General features: G+C 45.0%; 1 protein-coding gene across 3 annotated transcripts in view; it reads right to left on the reverse strand.

The window, feature by feature from the left end:
* Positions 1-4,446: 4,446 nt before the first annotated feature.
* The window catches only part of LOC112220712 (fibroblast growth factor receptor-like 1), a 66,187-nt gene continuing 47,583 nt past the window's right edge, over positions 4,447-23,050 (reverse strand). For all 3 annotated transcript variants that reach the window (XM_024382564.2, XM_024382563.2, XM_042302864.1), the window contains 4 exons: positions 10,664-10,741; positions 9,518-9,802; positions 8,608-8,961; positions 4,447-8,136 (listed from right to left, as the gene is read on the reverse strand). In XM_024382564.2, coding sequence (XP_024238332.1) covers positions 7,724-8,136; positions 8,608-8,961; positions 9,518-9,802; positions 10,664-10,741 — 1,130 coding nt within the window. In that variant the 3' untranslated portion in view covers positions 4,447-7,723. The remainder of the gene's footprint in view (positions 8,137-8,607; positions 8,962-9,517; positions 9,803-10,663; positions 10,742-23,050) is intronic.

Genomic DNA, 23,050 nt, shown 5'->3' on the forward strand with positions numbered 1-23,050 from the left:
GAGGGGCGCATGATCCGTGACCAGCCGGAATCGCCTCCCCAGGAGATAGTACCTCAGGTATTCCAGTGCCCACTTAATTGCCAGTGCCTCCCTCTCTATCGTCGCATACTTCCGCTCACTGTCGGGACAGCTTGCGGCTTATGTATAGGACAGGATGTTCCTCCACCCGTCCCCTTGGGACAGAACAGCCCCCAAGCTGGTGCTGGGGCATCGGTGTGGACAGTGAAGGGCTGCTGGAAATCTGTGGCTCTCATCACCAGCTCCAAGCACAGCGTGTCTTTGAGGTGGAGGAACGCCCCCTCGGCTTCTGATGTCCATACCACCCTCACCGGGTTCCTCTTCTTAGTCATGTTGGTCAGTGGAGTGGCGATGGTGGCATAACTTGGGATGAACCGCCTGTAGTACTGAGGTTTGATCAGACCGCTTCCGATGGTGTAGCCAAGATATTCAGCCTCGTTCAGTCCCATGTGGCACTTCTTTGGGTTGGCTGTCAGGCTGGCCACCTCTAAGCTGGCCAGCACAGAGTGCAGCTTGCGGAGGTGGTCCTCCCAGTCCTGACTGTGTATTACCACGTCGTCAATGGTAATACACAGGATGTAACCGCGTGTCCATAAGCCTCTGGAAGGTGGCAATCGGTCCGTGCAAGCCGAAGGGGAGGCGAACGTACTGAAATAGTCCATCCGGGATGGCAAAGAAGGTTTTGTGGCGGTCTTCGGGGGCCAGAGGCACCTGCCAGTACCCCTTTATGAGGTCAAGGGTCGACATACAGCTGGCTTCCCAAGCCGCTTGATCAGCTCATTGACCTTCAGGATGGGGTAGGCGTCAAACCTGGAGATGGCATTGAGGGCTCTGAAATCATTGCAGAAGCGAATAGACCCATCGGGTTTTGGCACCAGCCCGATATGGCTGGATCATTTGCTGGTGGACGGCTCGATGACACTCATCTTCAACATTTCCCTCCTCTCTTTCCGTACCATCTCCCGGCGTGACGCTGGTACCCTGTAGGGTTAGAGATGGACCTTCCTTGGCTCAGTGGCTATGCGACGGCATAGCAAGGTGGTTAACCAAGACCCGTTGTTTATGGTGGACAACCTTTTCAAGATCTCGCGTCTGCTGAGCCGTAAGAGTGGTGCCAAAAGGCACCTTTTCTGGAGGACATACCTCTCCGTCTGACTTAAGTCCCATAAGCACCTGTGCCTCTCATCCACATAGGCTTTCAACAGGTTGATGTGGTATATCTGTGCTGTTTTCCGGGCTGACTCACCCTGTAGTTCACCGGAGACACTTGCTCTGTCACCACATATGGGCCCTGCCACTGAGCTAGGAGCCTGTGTTCCGGCGTGGGGATGAGGAGGAGTTTCTTATCTCCTGGGCAGAACTGTCGTGGCTGGGCCGTTCTATTGTACGCCGGGGCTTGAGTTTCCTCTGCTTTGGCCATGTGTTCCCTCACCACCAACCATTTCGCTGCCATTCGGTCCTTCACGAAGGTGACGTGTTCGATGAGGAAATGGTACAGGCAGGGTTGATTCTCCCAGGCCTCCTTGGATAAGTCAAGGATGCCGCGACAGGGCCGCCCATAGAGCAGCTTGAAAGGCGAGAAGCCTGTGGAAGCCTGGGGAACTCTTGGAGCGTGAAAATGAGGCGGGGCAACAACATATCCCAATTCTCCCTGTCCCTCAGGGCCGCCCATAGAGCAGCTCAAAAGGCGAGAAGCCCGTGGATGCATGGGAGACCACCGGGAGCGCAAACATGAGGTGGGGCAGCAACATATCCCATGTCTTCTTGTCCATGTTCACCACCCGGCATAGCACACTTATTATGGTTTTATTCAGCTGTTCACAAAGCCTGTCCTTCTCAGGGTGGTACACACCGGTCCTTATTTGTTTGACACAGATCCTTCATCAGTCTGGATATGAATGGCGTGCCCTGATTGGTCAGAATGGTGGCCGGGAGGCTCACTCGGGAGAACATTAGATACAGTTCCTTTGCTATGGCTTTCGTTGCCATCAACCTCAGGGGAATAGCTTCTGGGAACTTCGTTGCATAGTCCACCACCACCAAGATATACTCATGTCCGCAAGCAGAACGCGGAAGGGGTCGCCCCAGGTTTATGGCTATGTGCTCAAACAGGGTCTTAATAATTGGGAGAGGGATAAGAGGGTTACGGTATGTTCGCTTGGCAGCAGTGCGTTGGCAAATGTCACATGGTTTGCAATACTTAGCGACATCTTAGGTAATCCTCGGCCAATAGAAACTTCCCAGCAACCGTTCGGTGGTTTTCTCCCTGAGGTGCCCCCTCTACGTTCCTGTTCTACCCCTCTACATTTGGCCAACCAGTACAAGAGACCCCGCTTGATGACGTAATAAGGAGTGGTTACCTCACCTTCCGAGCCAATACTCCTCCCATCTATCCACTTCAACTACCGCATCACCATGTGAAGGTCGGGGTCACGGTGTTGGCCCATTAGCTCTTCCGACAGGGTGAAGTTCTGCTTTTGGGGCGAGGGCGGGGAGCTCTCCTGGTTGGATGACTCGTGCCAAACCCCCTCTAGGTGCTCTCCCTCTGACTCCTGAAACACCTGGCGTAACTGTTCCCTCTGGAGTTCGTTGACTTAACCTCGAACGGTGGTCTGGTTAGAACCGGCTCCCGCAGAGTTGCTCTCGATCCCCTCCAGGTGTCTTCCTCCGTGGTCTCCTGGAACAAGTGCCTCAGACAGTCATCGGGAAGTCTCCTTCCTCCCCCTAGTCTGACGAGGAATTCCGGTTGCCCTGCCACGCCTCCTTAGCTTCATCTCATCCCTTCCCCTGCGGTGTGCGCCATCAAGGGCATCTCTGGGTGAGCTATGAGTGAGCCAGTGCTCAAGCTTGAACAGGGGGCAGTCCCTCCCCAGTAGCACCAGTACCGTCATACGATCAGGGTAGTCTTCCCGGCAGGGGTAATGGAAGCTGACTCGGGCTGTGGGGTAGCATTTGGTGTCCCCGTGGATGCAGGCTATGGCAGTTTCCGCCTCGAGACGGGGCGACACCATGCTTCCCGAATCCAGGAAGGCCTCCCAGTCCTCCCTCTTACGCACATGGGCACACACCGAGTCGGGGCCAGCTCCACATGCCAACATACCTGTGGTGCGGGACATTCCACCTGGTCATGGGGGGTGGCTGATGATTCAGTGGGCATAGGGATGTCTACACTGGGGCAGTGTCTAGCCATATGACCATATGTGGTGAACTTGAAACACTGTACTGTGCCCTGAGGCATGACCTTACCAAAACTCTTGACTATGGGGCTCGGTGCTGGCCTGGCCTTGTCGACTATCCTGCTAACCTATGGGCCCGGTCTCTGGGGTTCAGCTGATAGCGGGACTGAATCTCCGCCTTCAGACATGAATAATCCACGGCAGCCCCTTCCTCACATCATAGTCATAGTACGCCTGGGGCGTTGCCTGTGAGCAGGGGAGCCAGGCGGCCCGCCCATTCGTCCTGAGGCCACCTCTATCTCTGCACCATTTGTTCGAAGGCCAGAAGGTAGGCCTCCACAACGTCGTCCTCCGTCAGACATGGAATCAGCACGTTGACATTGGGGATCCTACAGTCCCTGGGAGACGGGCGGTCTACTATTTCGGCCTGGAGAAGGTCTAAGGTCTCCTGTTGGGCGAAAGTGCATGCCGTTAGCTGATGCAGCAATTCTTCGCTCATGCCTATCAGCGGGTGTAGTGGGCTTCCGATAGTAAATACAAAAATTATAAACCACAGCCACCGGCAAAGGGGAAAGGTTGTGGTCTTGCCTCAAAGTATCTGCATTCTCCACCAGTTGTGAATGGCTCAGCTTGTCCAAAGCACCCTAACACAGGCGGGAGGCATGAAATGAACAGACCAGAAGCAGTGGTTGTTTACTCCTTTTCTTTTGTAACGTTTACTAAACGGGTCTTCTTTTTCCGGCCAAAATAACTCAGGGAACGTCCAACACTGAAACACCAGAGTAACAAAACAAATAAACATAAACTAAGCCGTTGACCAAAAGGCTGTGGCCAAAAAGGGAAAGCAAAACAACAAACAGCTACTCCTGTCTTAGACTATCGTCTACACATAACAGAAGGCACGCTTCTCTCTACCTAAAGCCTGCCTAGGTTAACAGAGAGACAAGGTGCCCAGTCACAGAAGCTTTCTCTGAGGTAGGAAAAACCGACGTCCTCACAGGTCCCCATCTCTACTCCCAATCCTCCCCGTCTCTACTCCCAATCCTCCCCCAGCTCCTCTCCTGGCACACCTATTTAGAGGAAGACACAAAGCAATTAGTGGGCCCAGCTGTGTACTAATTGGCTTTACACTGATTATCATTCCTCTGAGGAGGGTGCTGTTGTGTCGTCTTCCTCCGGCTGGTCACTGAACTCTCACAATACATTGTACACAGCACTATTTACTGAACAACTTAATATCAAACACAAATTGTGAAGATTTACTATCATTTTAATGGTGATAATAAAATGATTAAAATGTTTCCATGTGACAAAAATCTTTTTTAACCTAAAAGACAATAGACTGTACAAGATTGTCAATACAAAGATTACCATATATCTGAACGGCACATATAAATATTTTTTACACTTACGTATTTGCTATATAGCTTACACTGTAACTATAAGACAAAATGTAATCCACTGACGAGTTGGTCTTTTTTTGGGATACAAAAATGACATAATGCTCAATTGTAGGAGAAAAAAATATCTTGCTTATGAAAATAAATTAAATACACTGTCTTAGTCTAGACAATTACTTAGGATTTACATGTTTAAGTCAATTCGACATGGGATATTCCATGGTCCTAAATTCCTCAAAAGAAAGCTGAGGGCAATAGCTTAACTTTAACACTATCAACATACTTGGAATAAGTGCATGGATTAATAATCTGGCAGTCCATTAGCTTTGACACATAAACACTGGGATAAAACAAATGAACAATTCGGGTAAGGACACTTTTCACACACAATGCAGCAATCTTGACATACTGTTATTTGGTTTTTGGCAAGCTTTCCGTCTCCCTTCCCAAAGCTTAAAAAGGGTGCCATTACATGAGCAGTCAAAGACATATTACACACTTTCATATAGTGGTCAGAGTTATGCACACATTATACACACACATCCAAAGGACAAGAGACAAAAAGAAAGATTGTCACCTGAGAATTAAAAAGGGTTTGTTACCACAGCCACAAAGCCAACCTTGTCTATAGTAAAAATTAATTTAAACCAACATTTGCTTTTGGCCTTAATTTAAGGTTAGGCATAAGGTTAACAGTGTGTTTATGGTTAAATTTAGGATTAGGTTTAATATCACATTTTAATTTGAGAAATTGTAAGAATAGGCGGCCTGTATGACTTTGTGGCTGTGGTAAGTAGGGACGAGCATTCAAGAATTGAATGACTCTTTTGTGATTGGGTGCCCAGGAGGTCCGGGTCAGACTAATTTAATTCACTCTCCATAATCCCATAGTGCCAGTGCTAGCCCATAGCCAAATGTTTAGCTAGCTAGCTAAAGTCAGCACATTCGCAAGCTAGCACAACATAGCTAGCTAAGGACACTGCACTAACTCGAAAGCTAACACAGGCAGCTGTTTCATGTAAATGAATCCATTGTGATTGAATTATAATGTCAATACTAGCTACAGTGGTTAGTAAATTGGAAGAAGTATTCAGTGTTGTGTGCAATGCGTCTGTGCTAGAGGTCTTCAATGATCCACCTGTACCTGAATACCCAAGACCCGAGCGGGTCCGGATCCAGAATTCTAAATAATGTCACGGGTCTGGGTCGGATCTGATATGATTGATTGTGTAATTTTAACTGACTTGTCCGGAAGAGCCTGTACATATCCGAATGCGACTCTGTAGAGAGAGAGAGAAAATGTTGATCATTTATGCTGTTTTTCACGAGAGTGGAGCGTGGCGCATGTCGCTTGTTGTTGTTGGCCAATCATAAGTCATCAAAGCGGCAATAGGCTATTCAGTCCTAGAACCAAAAGTGTGTGGCACATTTAGGAGATATCTAATGGAAGATGGAATAAAAATGCCGGAATTAAAAGTTAAAGAAGAAGGATAGGCTACAACAACCAAGAGCCAATGGGAAGGCTGCTACTTAATATTCTGAATGGAGTTATTTGTAACTGTAGGATGAGAAAGCACACGCCCGCAGCCTCAATTAGCCTAGCTAGGTAAAGTTAGCTAGCTTTTCCCGGCTTGATGCAGTCAAGACAAGTATCATATTTGATGATAAATAATCTAGCTATGGAAGCAATTAGCCTACTATCTCGTGAGTTGGCTTGGTTGGTTGCCGTCTCTCCCTCCATGCTCCACCACCTGCTAGAGCAGCACCTCTCTCTCCCCTCACACTTGATTAGCTCCGGTTAATAAAGTAGTTTTAAAAAATGACTTTTCTGCTGCTTCCCTTACTCGGGTCTAACCAGGTTTGGCTCCGACCAGGTCTGTTTGGAACAGGTCTTCGATCTCGTCGCGTCTGTTCGGGTCTCTAAATAAAAATGTATTTATATCGGGTCAGGGTGCGAAAGCCCCAGGTCCATTTCAGAACATTTTGGACCCGTGAAGACCTCTAGTCTGTGCACTTAGCTAGCTACCAGTCCATAGCCTACGTTGCATATGAAGTGTGACTGGCTCATGACTGTGGATGTACAGAGAAAATGCCCTCTTTTTTCCTTTATGTTGTCACTCGTTGGGTTCCCCACGTGGGGGTTCATGCTCTCTGATTGGCTCAAAGTCAAGTCGTTGGCCACTGAACAGTATTGCAATTCTACAAGTAGAAACAACGCTACCGGGTCGGCACGAAACATCTACCTATCGGCAGTCTATTGGTAGTAAGATTCTCTGTGTTTCACGCTTTAGGGACCTTTACCTCCAGTAAAGAAACCTTCTTTAAAGGATTTCATACCATTTCCTACTACAGATAAATAATTTTCCATTCACGTACACATACAATAGACAAATATATATTGTAATGCCTTGCAGGTCCTTTTCCTTGACGATAACCATTTTGAGAAACAGAATACATTCGACCTTTGTTTACTCAATCACGCTTTGTCTCTGCTGGTTGACCTGCTTCTGAGGTACTCAGGATGGCACATGAGGATTCTTACTCGCACCTTACTCCTTTTGTTACTCGCTGAGGTTGTGCATCTGACAAAAATCCAGAGCTAATGTACATGATCCTCTTAGCCCCTTCCAAAGTCACTGCACATGAAAGCAGGCCGGAGAGGAGATGGGGTGTTGCAGGAAATGCTGCCATTTTCATACAGAGTAAAGACTCTCAAATGAGACATAGAGTTTGCTCATATTGTTCTAGACTAGAGAAACAAATGTTTCTATTTCTCTGCAGAGTGGAGTTTAATGTGAAATGTCTGTATGAAATGTTACTCCATTTGGACTCACATTATTACATGTGGGATTCCTGAACGGCATTGCCATGTCCCTTGTTCTGTACCTCATGGAGGGTTCTATCCTGACTGGATCCATGTTCCCCTAGGCTTTGTTCAGTACAGAACAGTATGTAGCAGTCAGGGGGTTTGTGTGAAGCACCCGGGCTCAGACTGTTTGTCTGGGTCTGTAGGATCAAGGCAGGACTGGGCACGTGGAGGAGGTGAAGGTATAGGTGGTGGGAGCCGACCCAACACTGCATTAATTAGTGCTTTTGTACATATGAGCATCCCTGTCGAGACAGTGGCAACTAACACTGGTAGTGAATGTGCTGGTGTTGGTGCACTTTGCCATCCACGTGTGAGTGGGTGTGTGTGTGAATGTCCGTGTAGATCTTTGGGTAGACTTTGGGGACCTCCAGGCCGTTGCCTCCCTGGGCCAGAAGGAGCTGCTGCTGCTGGGTAATGTACTCCTCGTAGGTGAGAGAGCCCAGGCAGTCTTTGTCCCCGCTAGATGGTGGGCAGGCTGACACCCGGGGGGGCGGGCGCTGTGAGGCGTGGGTGGTAGCTATCCTTCCTGAGGAGCAATGGTGTTTGGACTGGCAGAACCACAGCAGAACAGTACCCAGGATGAACACCACGCCAGCTGGGATGCCAATGATCACAGGCCAGGGCAGGCTAGGAGAGATGGCTGTGGGGACAGGGATGTGGTGAGGCTTTGGATCTGGAGGGGAGAGAAGATGAGATTTGAGGAGTTATGAGAAGCTTGGTCAAATGTCACTATTAAAACTTGATGGAGAATACATGCAGTAGAAAATAAAACCATTACAACATAAAAACACTTCAGTTATGCATGAGGCCATGTTTTGTTTGGTTGTGGATGTAACAGGATATGACATGGTTGTAACAGAGTAATAATCTAACAGGGTAATGGTGTAGCAGGGTCTTATGGTTAAACTGGGTGTACCCAGAGTAATAACGTAACAGGGTAAGAGTGTAGCTATGGTAAAACAGGGTGTAACAGTGTAAGAATGTAACAGGGTAAGTGTGTAGCAGGGTGTTATGGTTAAACAGGATGTAACAGACTAAAAATGTAACAGAGTAAGGGTGTAGTAGGGTGCTATATGGTTGTAACAGAGTGTTATGATTAAACAGGGTGTAACAAGGTAAGGGTGTAGCAGGGTGTTCCACTCACCTGGCAGCACAGTGAGGAAGGCACTGCGGAAGCTGTAGCCCATGGTGTTGGCGCCCAGGCAGATGTACATGCCAGCATCCTCATCCTTGGCGCGGGTGATGAGCAGCTTGTTGAGGTAGGAGCCATCTGGCCTGGACCATACATCTCCCGTGGGCAGCACCACGAAGCGATGGTCGCCCACCTCAATGGTGGAGTTGTACTTGTTCTCGTTCCCCGGCTCCACCCGCTTCAGCCACTGAATCACCGGTTTGACGTCACTGCGCACCTTGCACTGGAACGAGGTTGTGCCACCATAGTCTACTGTGGTGTTCACCGGATGAGTGCCGGTCAGGATGGGCTTGGAGTTTGTCCGCTCTATGATGGAAAGACAAAGGAGATAGTTTTCATATTAACAGCAAAGTTATTGCCATGTTCACAGCTCTTTCCTTTCCTCTCTTTCTCCGTGCTGTGGCTAGAATAGGATGAGGTTGATGGAGAAAATGCCACATTTGACACGAGAAAGCACAAGCTGCATTCACTTCATCCTCACCGCTTCTGTGTTTGGTAGAAACATGTGTTTTTGAAGTCAGCACACAGCTGGGATACAATGAGGAGCAGATGTCGATAGAGAGAGGGAGCCTAAGACTCGCCACGCCAAGCCAGCCCAGCTCTAACCCAACCTCACAGCTCAACACTCAAATCAACCACTACCAACCTAAACCCAAACCCAAACCCCATCCTCAATACTCAACTATAAACCATTTTGGCCAGTGAACACTAGTTCATGCCCAACCTCCAAACTCAACTGCATCAATACTCTACTTCAACCCTAGCTCAATGCTAATCCAACCTTACCATTCAACATTGACCCAAGTCTATGAATCAACCAACAACGAATAAATCTATACTGAAAGTAAGTGACCAAACTTACGGATGACTTCCACTTTGTATGTGGCGTTGATCTCTCCAGCCCAGTTGGAAACGTGGCAGGTATACTTCCCACTGTTCTCAGGGGTCAGGTTCTTCAGACTCAGAGTCCACTTCTTCTTACGGCCCTCACCCACCTCCCCAGGGGTCAGCGGCTTGCTGTCCTTCACCCACACGATATCTGGACGAGGGTTCCCGCTAGCCATGCACTTCAGCCGTACTGAGCTGCCCACTGGCCTGGCTATCACGCGCTTCCTCATCTTGGCTGGCTGTGTGAAGCGTGGTCGGACTGCGATCAAAGAAAGGGTTGTTTGCAATAGTGCATTTACAATCAAAGAAATGGTGTTGTTGGGGAGAACATCACAGGAATGTTTTTACAAGTTTTATAATGGTATGCACATCAGACAGCTATTAAATACTGCAATGAATCACGCTGCATGACTTAGAAAATAATTAAGGTCTGTTTATTTGACAACTTTTCTAACACCCAAAAGTATTTCTGGTGTAGTAGCACTACTCAGCATAATGTAACCTGCCAAGGGGCACCTTCACAAAAGAAGTTTCACTCAGCAGTTCAACGCTTGTTGTATATAAACTGTGCTGAGATTGAGTCAATAGGAGAAAATATTTACAGTAGTGGACTCCAGTTTGATAAGACTGGTCTGGCCTTCTAGAGAGCTGAGAGCAGAGAGTGCCACAGCTCAGTGGGAGCACTTCACCACCACACTTCACAGTGCAAAAATACTCATGGCAGCCCGCTTGTGATCAGGGTAGAACATGGCTACATTCTGCAGCCACTGAGTCCAAGGGGCAGCCAATGGGAGAGAGAGAGGGAGGGGGGCAGATGGAATGTTTCCCCAATCACACTTCACTTAAATAGCCTGCTCTCTGGCCTGTCAGAGGCAATTACCAAAGCAAACAGTACCCTGCTGTTGAGGTGAGTGGGGGGTTATTTGTGTGTGTGTGTGTCAGAGAAGCACACACAAGGCAGAGTGGGTCCAGGTGTGTCCAGATGCAAAACTAGACCTACCCCCTAACTAGAGTACGGACCACTACATACCCAGCAGTAAGAGAATGCCCTGTTTCTAAATGAACTAGGGTCAGATGAAACAAGAGATAAAGGTCAGAGAGAGAGTGCTCAGTGTCTTACCAAATTTCCCTGACTGGTCAGTGCTGAATTCTGCGTCTCCCGCTGTTCCAGCTCCATCCCTCCCAGTGCTGGCGTCATCTACAGACAGAGAGAGAGACAAGACAGACAAAGGTAGCAGGGTATTACGGTAAAAATAAAACCTCAGTTTTATAACTCACTGTAACCTCCTTTACAGCTCTAGCTGTTAGCCAATACACTCTAATGGTTGTAGGAGTGGGATTAGGACAGAACCAGAATCCAGTGTCCAGTAACATGGGACACGATGCTGAAGACCCCAGATCATATCTCCTATCTCATCTCTGTGACTCGTCTTGCTCAAAGCTTTGTACTGCCACCCCCAGTATCTCACTCCAGGAGATGGATTAACAATGATGAGTCAATGCCAAACAGATCTGCCATACTTCACGCCACAAAACCACTTCAAGATGTGGCCATACTCTCACAGAGCAGTTCATCAGAGAAGCAAGAATCAGACGTTACAACAGGTGGGACTGGGTAAACCAGTGGAAACTTGTTTAAACGGATACATTACTTATCTATTGTCAGTGGCCATCTGTGCTAATATTGGACTGGCTGGCCTGCGCTGAAGATCTCAATCAAAAACCCATGCTTGTGAAAAGAGCGAGCCGAGAACTGTCTTGGACCACCTGCGAGCTCCACGTGCATTGATTTGAAGACAATGTCTTTGGATTCAGCTATTTGGACTGAGAATATATTTGAAATGCCAATAGAAAAAATAAAGTATTTTTATCGTGCTGGATGGTAATATCTGACTAAGTGGTAAAATGAGTTGCTGTATGGTACTCTGGTTACACCACCCTCTCCCCAGCTCCTCCCTCCACAACATGACCGGCATGTTCAGAAGAGAGGAGAGCACCACTGATGATAGGGCATCTGACAGCTTCATTATCACTCAGTAATGCTCCTTACACTCTAGGCCCCTACAGTGGGCCCCTACACTCCCTCCCTCCACAGTACCCTTTCTTCAAGTCTGTCTAATGCACATTCAAACACTAAAGGCACTATGAAAGGTTATTTTGATTACACTGTGCACTTAAATCTGAGCACACACACAGAGAACATGTTGAAAATCATTCATTCAAGTTCAGCTGTACTCAATAACAATACGCACCCTCGTTTGATCAGATCCCTACCCTTTAATCAAAAGCCAAATGTCTTGCCTAGAAAAACATACAGTAATATAGCCTCCATGAAATAGCAATAGATTTCTTGATATACATCCAAACATCACTCCATGCCTGCAGAAAATCAACCCCCCCTCACCCGCAGCAGCCCGCCCATCAAAAACTCTCCCTGATTTATGGAAAGTCAAACAAAGACATGCAGTATGAGGGATGTCAGGTTTCTCAATAAAACAAACTAATTTTCCCCTTTCTTCAGGCACAACAGTGTGCGGCATTTCACACATTTACTGTTTGGGTGCCCTGTGACAGGACTGTTTGTGTAACCCCACAGTTTATTTGCTTTCATGTCTGCCAAGTAACGAGGCTGGTAGCTCGAGAGGGCCAGGTGTTTGGTCAACAGAAATTTAAATCCCTGAGTCCGGTATTGGTGTAGGGCTCTGTTTTCCAACAGGGTCATGTCCTTCTAGGGTTTTAATTTAGAGACACTGGTTCTCAGTATGGACAGTCTAGTCTAGTAGCAAGAGGGTGGGTGGGTCCGTGTCTACTCCCCACATTTATTCACTGGCAGGCAGTTGATACCAGGCCAAGCCAACTCTTCACAGTTCAATTGTGGCTTAAGTGGTGAAGGGTTAAAAACTCTCAGAACCAGAGCGTTACCACAACATGTTTTAGATTGATGTACCCAATATCAGATAATAACCAATGGATGCAAAGATGGTCGGACAAGAGCATTACACCCAACTAAACACAGACATTTAACCAAACTATCAAAATAGCACCTAGTCCCTGCAGGACCAAGTTTACCCCCCCAGCTTCAAACTAATTCAGATTTATCTCAAAGCCACACTAATTACTGTAATCTTTTCTGTCTTTTGAGTAGAAACTAGAGAGTGAAATCCGAGAGGGACTGTTATTCCAACTCAACACATTCAAAGCTCCTGAGGATTGACAGTGTGTAGCACTAGCTACAGTCTTCACCCCCAGCACTCTGATTTATACAACTCCAGAGCCTAGCTTATGGAAAAAATTACATTTCGGTGCTGTTACACAGGTCTGTATTAACGGCTGGCTCTTAACGGAGGGGGAAATTTACGAGCCTTGGTCACAGCACAGACCTTACTGCATTACCCACTACACGCATACAAAAGAATGAACAACACTTCTGACGGATTAACAACCTGTTGAGGATAAAAACAGTCAAAATCGCACCAGATGCATCTTTGAAGTGTTAACATTTTCAAAGTTCATTAAACATGACTGATTCAGCGCTATTAAATGTTGACATTTCACAACATTTCCTAGGTGTGTGAGTTTTAATCGCTTTTAATGGCCAAACTATGTATGCTTGGCTTGCATTGAAAGACTCAATTCGCAGAGGCCCTCCACAACAGTGGAGGCTGCTGAGGGGAGGACGGCTCATAATAATGGCTGGAATGGAGTCAATGGAATGGTATCAAACACGTTCCTTTTCACTAAGCTGTCCACCTGATACTTGCTTCTTTTAAAGTTATTTTAGACTGAGCTAAGGCAACAACATTTAGGACTAATACTATTTACTAAATGTGATTACGCATTGCAATTTCTGAGTTCCATCTCGGTCCGAAATATGAACGTTTAAACATTCTGTGAACTGTTTCCAGTATTCAGCCCATTTCATAAGGTAATCCATGTGCATTACGCAGGGTGCCTTGCTCTCTGACATGGGTCCATGGGAAGGAAGCGCAAGTCAGATTTAGGGATGCCTTATTCTGTCGAGCGGAGGATTGACCCGGCATTAAGCATTTCCTCTACTCTTTTAGGGATTACTGGCACAGAGGGGGGAACGACTTGGACCACGCAACATCCTACCTCAGGGCAGGGTTCTCTGGGACCTCAGCACCAGGAGAGACAGAGGGCCAAAACTGGGCTGACTCTTGGCCCCTGGGCTATATTTTCTGTGCCCTGTACCACTGCCCTATATGAGCCTGAACCCAGCTGCTCTGAAGCTCCCCTGTAGCAGCTAGGAAGGGCAAACTAACAAATGAACAGCTAAAGTAGCCTGGGTACCTTTTCAGCTAACATTTGCTAACATTCTTTGGCAAATGACAGGATTGGAATGTTAGCTAAAAAGACTGGTATCCAGACTACAACTAAAGCACTGGTAAGAAATAGTGTAACATTGTGATGATCATAAGTGCATTGTCCCCATCTGTTGAACAGATAGCGGATGGGTTCCATTTAATCAAAACAACATGATACCAATGTACCTACATCTGTATTTGGAGCTGACATCCTGAGAGCCAGCCTAGTGCAACATGGCAGTGGCTCAGTCAGAGATGGTAACTTAAGCTATAGCTACAACTTTTCCTTACTCAGACTGTTAAGGACCCCACGATAAACACCTGCTACTCAGTTGGACCCCTTACAAATGCCAACTGTATAAGTACCTTCTAAATCCAGAAGCAAACAGAGAGCAATCCAGGAGCCCATTCAAGGGCTGAGAGGTTCAGCTCTCTATGTTTAAAGTCAACACAAACAGACTAGTATTTCCCGTCCCAGGTGGGTGTGCTGAACCCGGAGACCATTCACGTGTGGGGTTGCTTCTCAGCCAGGTAGTGGGCTCACTCACAATTTTGCCTAAGAATCGAGAACAACTTCTCCCAACCATCCAGGAACAGTTTGGTGATGAACAATGCCTTTTCCAGCATGATGGAGCACCTTGCCGTAAGGCAAAAGTGATAACTAAGTGGCTCGGGGAACAAAACATCGATATTTTGGGTCCATGGCCAGGAAACTCCCCAGACCTTAATCCCATTGAGAACTTGTGGTCAATCCTCAAGAGGCGGGTGGACACACAAAAAGCCACAAATTCTGACAAACTCCAAGCATTGATTAAGCAAGAATGGCTGCCATCAGTCAGGATGTGTCCCAGAGGTTAACTGACAGCATGCCAGGGCAGATTGCAGAGGTCTTGAAAAAGAAGGCTCAACACTGCAAATACTTCATGTAATTGTCAATTAAAGCCTTTGACACTTATGAAACGCTTGTAATTATACTTCAGTAATCCATAGTAACATCTGACAAAAATATCTAAAGACACTGAAGCAGCAAACTTTGTGAAAATTAATATTTGTGTCATTCTCAAAACCTTTGGCCATGACTGTACAATGCTGTAAACCGGAAAGAAAACCTACATCCAGAGGCTGCTGTTCTGCTTGCCAGAAATTCTGGGTCACTAAGACACATGATGACCAACTTCCATCAACACGTCTCCAATGCCACTAGGGACGATATAGTTGTAGACCACTGTTATTCTACCCACAAGCAAGTATACAGGGCTCTCCCTCGTCCGTCATTCTGCAAATCAGATCATCACTCCATACTCCTACTTCCTGTTTAGAAGCAGAAATTCAAACAGGAATTACCCATGACTTGCTCTGTTTGAGAAATGGTCACCAGAATCAGAGATTATACTACAGGACTGCTTTGCTAGCGCTGATTGGAATATGTTTTGAGACTCCGCCGATAACACAGACGAGCTAACCACCTCCGTCACTGGCTTCATTAGAAAATTTGAGGGTAGACAACATCACCTCCACCACTCTGACCCTCAACACAGGGGCCCCACAGGGATGTGTGCTTAGTCCCCTCCTATACTCCCTGTTCACCCACGACTGCGTGGCCACACACAACTCCAACACCATCATCAAGTTTGCTGATGACACGACGATGGTAGGCCTGACCACCGGCGATGATGAGTCAGCCTACAGGGAGGTCGTCAGTGAGCTGGCGGTGTGGTGCCAGAACATCAGTAAGACCAAGGAGCTGATAATTCACTACAGGTAATGGGGGAGCGAGCACAAATCAATCCACATCGTCGGCGCCACAGTGGAGCAGGTCGAGAGCTTTTGATGTCCAAGTTCCTTGGTGTCCAAATCACTTAAGAATTACAGTAAAATGGTCCAAACACATGCGATGCAGTGCCTTAGAACACTGCGCCACTCGGAAGACGTTTCTAATTTTGTCAGAAAGTCGTTTTCATTTCAGGTTAATGTGTACTCTTAGCTAGCTAGCTAACGTTAGCTGGCTGGCTAGCTAGCTAACATCACGTGTATGATCTGTGTAGTAATATTATTTGTATCCCAGAGCCATTTGCTTTGCTAGTTATAGCCTAATGTTAGCTAGCTAACATTGAACATGGTTGGTTAACTACCTGCAGATTCATGCAGTGTAGTAACATCATGAGTTGGGATTATGGTTCAGTGTTTAGCTAGCTAGCTACAGGTCTTAACAAAAGACTCCACTATGCAAGTAACCATTTCAATAGAATGTCACTGCGACAACTGTTGATAGACAGAGCTGGTAAATTCGTTCTGGCTATCAACTCAGATTTCAGAGCACCAGTGTCAGTAAACATTGGCAAAAAAGTGTAAATTTTTGCCAGCAGCACAGTTGCAGTCACCAACGCTCTGGATGACACAAAAACAGCCAATCATCTCTGCTAGGGTGGGTAAAATGGTCAGTGAGCTGCTCTCTCATTTGTGTCTGAAAGTAGCTAGCAAGCTAGCCAACATTAGCCAGTTAGCTTGGGTGCTTAGCTGCTGTTGTTTTAGGACAAAACGCTTGGATCAACCCTTAAAAAGATGGGTGGGGCTAAAACCTAAGAGGGTGTGAACGATGCCGAATGGGTGTAGACAAAGAAGAGCTCTCCAGTAGGTAACAAAACATTCAAAGGCCATTTTCTCAAAAGTGAGGTTCCACAACTGTAGTGTATGATATACAATTTTCTAGCTCTGAGTCTCTACTTTTATCCAATGTAAAAAACACTATTTCAAATTTTGCTACATAAAACCGATTCGAGCCAGTCAGTCACATGTAAGGAAAGCTATTACTGCCACATTGTGAAAAACACAACGCTCGTAATAAATTAATTGAGTGGTATCCGTGGGCAGTTTTTGATGTGAGAGTGATGTCCCATTCCCTAGTCCTAAATTAGCTCTCTCTACCACTTGCTGCTCCATTTTCAAGTGCCACTCCCCCACGGAGGGACACTGGAAAACGAGGGGGGTGTTGGGATTAAGCCAAAAGCCTGTTTTAGTTCACTGTTCAAACCTTGGTTTCTGTTCAAGCCTGGTTTCTGCCTCACTTGGAAAGCACATTTTCCTCATGCCTGCGTGCAGGGGCTGCTTCATATCACACTCACACTTATTTTACTCAGGGTCACGTATGAAAGCCAAAGATTTGCCTAAAATGGTATATGGATGGGCTGGAGAAGATACAGTGGATCCCTGAGCCCTCTGACCCTCTACCATATTAGGATGATGGACTGATACAACCCCCACACGAGGTTGATAGACTCAACCACCCAGGTCCCACATGGATTCACTTCAAGAAGGGAACCGACTGAATACCTCCTTACAGGCCTCTGTTTGTCTCACGGAAGCCTCTCAAGGCGTCGGCATGCTTCCCATCTGAAACAGTTTGGAGCAGTTTGTGCATACAGTACCAGTCAAAGTTTGGACACACCTACTCATTCAAGGGTTTTTCTTTATTTTTACTATTTTCTACATTGTAGAATAATAGTGAAGACATCAAAACTATTAAATAACACATGGAGTCATGTAGTAACCAAAAAAGTGTTAAACAAATCAAAATATATTTTATATTTGAGATTCTTCAAAGTAGCCATGGCTGCCTTGATGACAGCTTTGCACACTTTTGGCATTCTCTCAACCAGCTTCACTTTGGAATGCTTTTCCAACAGTCTTGAATGACTTCCCACATATGTGACCCGATTCAGGAAACTAGGCGTATGTCGCAAGAGAGCCTTCACAGGAGAGCCTTTAGAATGTAAAAATATGTTTTTAATCAAAATGCATTGTTTGACAGAAATGCCTTCTCGAACAGGTGAACTTTCCTGTGCCTTAATATCAAACTTGTATGTCAACTGTAAATATGAATACATTGATAAATTACGAGCTTAGTTCGTTTAGCCACAGAGAAAGTGAGCAACCTTCCCACTAGCCATGATTAGCTGAGATAATGAGTGGGCTGGACATGCCGAGAGATGAGTTTGGATTGGTCTGCGGTGTTGCATCTTGTGTCTATAAAATGAGCTGCTTGTAATGCGTAGATAATCCTTTATACTGCATTGTTTTCCGAAAGATCTAACGTTAGCCATGGAGAACAAATACAATTTCTGCCCTGAATTTATCAAGCGCTATCACCTAAGGTCTGTGGGAAAAAGTTGTGATGGACTACTTTCTGAATGACAATCGTGCCATGCAATGCTGACTCTCTCACTCTGAAAATAACTTGGTTTGAAATCAGTGGAACACAATAGGCCAAACAAGCTGTGCAAACTAAACAGAAACAAAGGATGTCTTGCAAAATGGGTTGCAGTCTGCCGTGAAGCTTTCATCAACATATAACGTAAACTCACCCCATTCCGTACAAATGTGCGCAACGGCAACATTCAAACGAGGCTACAAAGAAAACTAATGGGACTGTAGCGACTGTGTTGACGTCAAAATTGGGGGTGTGAACTATGTTTCTATTCAAGCATTGATCGACATGGTAATGGCTCTATAGTATTGGAGAAAAGTTGAAAAAGTGGACGCTCTGTTACATCTTGACGTGTCATGTCGTAACGTACAGCACGCATAAAGCAACTATTTCTGTCTTACAATCTCTCTCCACCAGGTGTAGCACTTCTATAATCCTTTAAAAACAAGAAATGGACAGTGATGGGGGTAAGGGGGATACCTAGTCATTTTTTTCATCATAATTGCATGTGATCATCATTCTCAAAGCCGCTGTTTACTTCTAAGATCACTTTAGCACCGCCCTAAAAACCAGATTCAAATTCGACACAAACCTTCAAATAGGTATGTAATGACACATTATATAAACTCTTTATAGTGTTTTATTTACATTTTAGAGGCGATAAGGTGATAAGTTGGACAGATCGAGTGAAAAAAAGCAATTTTCCAACACAACATCTCTCCTTCTCACTATCACGCTTTAGTTTCGCTTCCCCACCCGCCATCTTTAAAAAGACCAGACGGGGCTCATTGTCTGCTTGAATTATGCAGAAACGGGCAGCGTTTAGGTCATGTAATTGATTCTGTTGGAAGGGGGAGAAATGGTGCTTTACAATGGTATTGACATTACAGTTGATCTGGAAGTATCACGTTTTTGGGGCGCTAAAATAAGCGCAATTGTACGGACCAAGGCGATGTACGACTTTACGTGAGTTTACGTTACAGGTAAGACTCTAGCGACAGACTCAGAAATTATACATTTCTAATTTTGACAGAAAGTTGTTTTCATTGCAAGCTAGAGCTTGCTGTTAGCTAGCCAGCTGGAGTTTGATGGCTGGCTGGCTAACTAACAATGAACCTAACGTTATTTGGTTAACTTTAGCTTCCTATGACAATCGGTTTGTATTGCTAGTAACATTACTCTATGGATTGGGATTATATTTCAGTTTAGCTAGCTAACTAACGTTAACGTGACATGTCTAAACAAAAGACCCCAAGATAAAGCTCGTTGTTAGCTAGCTAACATCAGCTAAAGTTAGGTGGCTGGCTTGCTAGCTAACATTAACTTGTGTATGAAGTGTGTAACGTTAGTGTAGTTTTCTCAGAATGCCATTTCGCATGGCTAGTTATAGCCTAATGTTAGCTAGCTAACTAGCAAACATTGAACCTATTGGTTAACTTTAGCTAGCTATGAAAATCAGTTTGTATTGATAGTTAAAGCTTGCTGTTAGCTAGCCAGCTGACGTTAGATGGCTGGCTAGATATAGTAGCTAACATTACCTGTATCAACTGTGTGTAGTGATATCTCAGAATGCCATTTCGCATCTATTGTATAAAAATGCTAAAATACTTGTATCTGGAATTTGTCTATCAGCATCAATCAGTAGAACACCACTGACTCTAATCCACCAGTCATACAGTCATCAAAAAGAGAGCTGGACCAAGCAAGCAAAGGCAGCAGCGCAGTCATCAACAACATGCAACATTTCTTCACCAACTACAGAGTTGGGAAAACACGTGTGGACCTGAATTGTGATAACTGCAGTGGCTAAAACAAGAACAGGTTTGTGTTCTGGTATTGTGCCTGGTGGGCCATGCACAAGCTCCACCACAATCTGGACCTTCACTTCCTGATCATAGGCCACACCAAGTTTGCCCCTGACTGGTGCTTTGACCTCATCAAGCAGCGCTTCAGAAAGACCAGAGTGAACACTTTGTCTGAGATTGCTGGTGTTGTGAAGGACAGCACTGTGACAGGGGTCAACATCCCACAACTGGTTGGACTGGAGGATGGTACTGTGCTGGTGGAAAGCTATGGCTGACAACAACACCTGACTCCATACTTCAGGCCGCTGCCACAGATCAAGCAATACCAGCACTTCAGGTAAAAAATTATTTTCATTATATGAGGTTATTCTTATCTGACCTTGGGAGGTGAACTGATGTTGTGCAGGGTTGTAATGTCTTCAGATTTTTTGTTGTTATTCCCTGTTTTACAGCTTCGTTTAAACCAGGTTTCAGCTGCTGCGCAATGCTGACATCCTTCCTCCCATACATGGTCTGCCTGTAAAAGCTCCACCTGGACTGGACACAGCTAGACAAACTATATTTTTGACAAGATCAGGGAGTTTTGCGACGAAGAGGCTATGGACATCACATGCCCTGCCAAAGTCAAGGGCAGGACAGAAACAGGCATTCCGAATATAGATTCCCTTGTTCATGTGTGGTTTGGACGGACCAGTCATCAGCACTATCTGCAGTGCCTCTATTTACATGACTCTCTCCTAACACACACACCATACGTTGCTGCTACTATTTTATTTAAATCCTGTTGCTCAGCCACTTTAACCCTGATTGTATGCATACAACTACCTCGGTCTATCACTATCGTTATTGATATTGTTATTGTACATACTGTATATTTTATTTACATTGACACCATCTATTTCTGATATTGCTACTATGCAAGTAAACATTTGGCTTTATCGTTTACACTTTCTGTAGAGACCATCCACTTCGCAAAATATTAATATATAATAAATATTGATATGTGTGGGCGTAATATGATTTTGTGACATACCACAACAATATCATGTGACCATATCAAGTGTCCACCACATAAATATATGGCACATGCATCTGTTTATGTACTGTACATATGCACCTCACTCGGGTTTAAGCCTTAACTTATGTATGAAATACTATGTGATATGTACATGTGTAACAGTGTATATATAGTATGCTAATGTACTGGTGTGAAGGCATTTGGGCAGTGGTGTAAAGTACTTAAGTAAAAATACTTTAAAGTACTACTTAAGTCATTTTTTGTGGTATCTGTACATTATTTTACTACTTCTATTTTTGTCAACTTTTACTTCACTACATTCGTAAAGAAAATAATGTACTTTTTACTCAATACATTTTCCTTGACACTCAAAAGTACTCGTTACATTTTGACAGGAAAATTGTCCAATTCACACACTTAGAAAAAATATCCCTGTTCATCACTACCACCTCTGATGTGGCAGACTCACAAAACACAAATGTTTTGTTTTGTAACGGCATTCAGAGGTGGAAGAAGGATCAGACCAAAGCGCAACGTGGTAAGTGTTCATGATGATTTATTCAAAACGAACTGAACACTGAAATACAAAACCATAAACGATGTGAACAAAACAAAAAAAACGAAACAGTACCGTGTGGCCCAAACACTCACACGGAAACAAACACCCACAAACCAAAAGTGAAACCCAGGCTACTTAAGCATGATTCTCAATCAGAGACAACTAACGACACCTGCCTCTGATTGAGAACCATACTAGGCCGAACACAAAAACCAACATAGAAAAACAAACAGACTGTCACGTTCTGACCATCGTTCGTATGTGTTTTCCTTGTTTTAGTGTTGGTCAGGACGTGAGCTGGGTGGGCATTCTATGTTGTGTGTCTGGTTTGTCTATTTCTATGTTTGGCCTGATATGGTTCTCAATCAGAGGCATGTGTTAGTCATTGTCTCTGATTGGGAACCATATTTAGGTAGCCTGTTTTGTGTTGGGTTTTGTGGGTGATTGTTCTTAGTGTCCTTGTTCCTGTCTCTGTATTAGTTTACACAAGTATAGGCTGTTTCGGTTTTCGTTTACGTTCTTTGTTTTGTAGTGTTTATAATTGATTCGTGTTTTACGTTTGTTTATTAAACATGGATTGCAATCTACACGCTGCATTTTGGTCCGACTCTCCTTCACACCTAGAAAACCGTTACACAGACTGCCCACCCCAACTCACGCCCTGACCATACTAAAACAAAGAATAAAATAACAGAACTATGGTCAGAACGTGACACGTTTGTAAATTATGTCTGAGTGTTGTAGTGTGCCCCTGGCTATCGTCAATAAAAAAAATATATATTAAAAATTGTGCCGTCTGGTTTAATATAAGACATTTGAAATGCTTTATACTTTTACTCAAGTATGACAATTTAGTACTATTCCCACCACTGGATGTGGCATTTCCCATTACCCATTACCCATCAATTTAGACAAGTGTGTCTGCGTAAGTGCCATCTAATATTTATTTTAAAAAATGTATCTGGACACAATGTTTACCTGGAATTGTTCCTTATTGTAGGCTCCTACCACTTTTAATCTTAATCTTTACTATACTGCTCACTGTTTAGCACGACCTCACATGTGAATCCTTAAAGAGATGGTTGTGGCTGGCTTAAGATGGTGTGAACAATGCTGAATGGGTGTAGACAAAGGAGAGCACTCCAGTAAATACCAAAACATTCAAAGGCCCTTTTCTCAATAGTGAGTTTACTAGTTGATCAACTTTCAAAGCAGAATTACTTTGCCATTGTTCCTCAAATGCAGTGTATGATATACAATTTTGTAGTTCTGAGTCTCTACTCTACTCTCTACTTATCGGCGTTACTCTGGACCCTGATGTCTCTTTTGAAGAACATATCAAGACCATTTCAAGGACAGCTTTTTTCCATCTACGTAACATTGCAAAAATCTGAAACTTTCTGTCCAAAAATGATGCAGAAAAATTAATCCATGCTTTTGTCACTTCTAGGTTAGACTACTGCAATGCTCTACTTTCCGGCTACCCGGATAAAGCACTAAATAAACTTCAGTTAGTGCTAAATACGGCTGCTAGAATCCTGACTAGAACCAAATAATTTGATCATATTGCTCCAGTGCTAGCCTCCCTACACTGAC

This window comes from Oncorhynchus tshawytscha, linkage group LG21 (genome assembly GCF_018296145.1).
Source record: "Oncorhynchus tshawytscha isolate Ot180627B linkage group LG21, Otsh_v2.0, whole genome shotgun sequence".
Classification (NCBI taxonomy): Eukaryota; Metazoa; Chordata; class Actinopteri; order Salmoniformes; family Salmonidae; genus Oncorhynchus; species Oncorhynchus tshawytscha.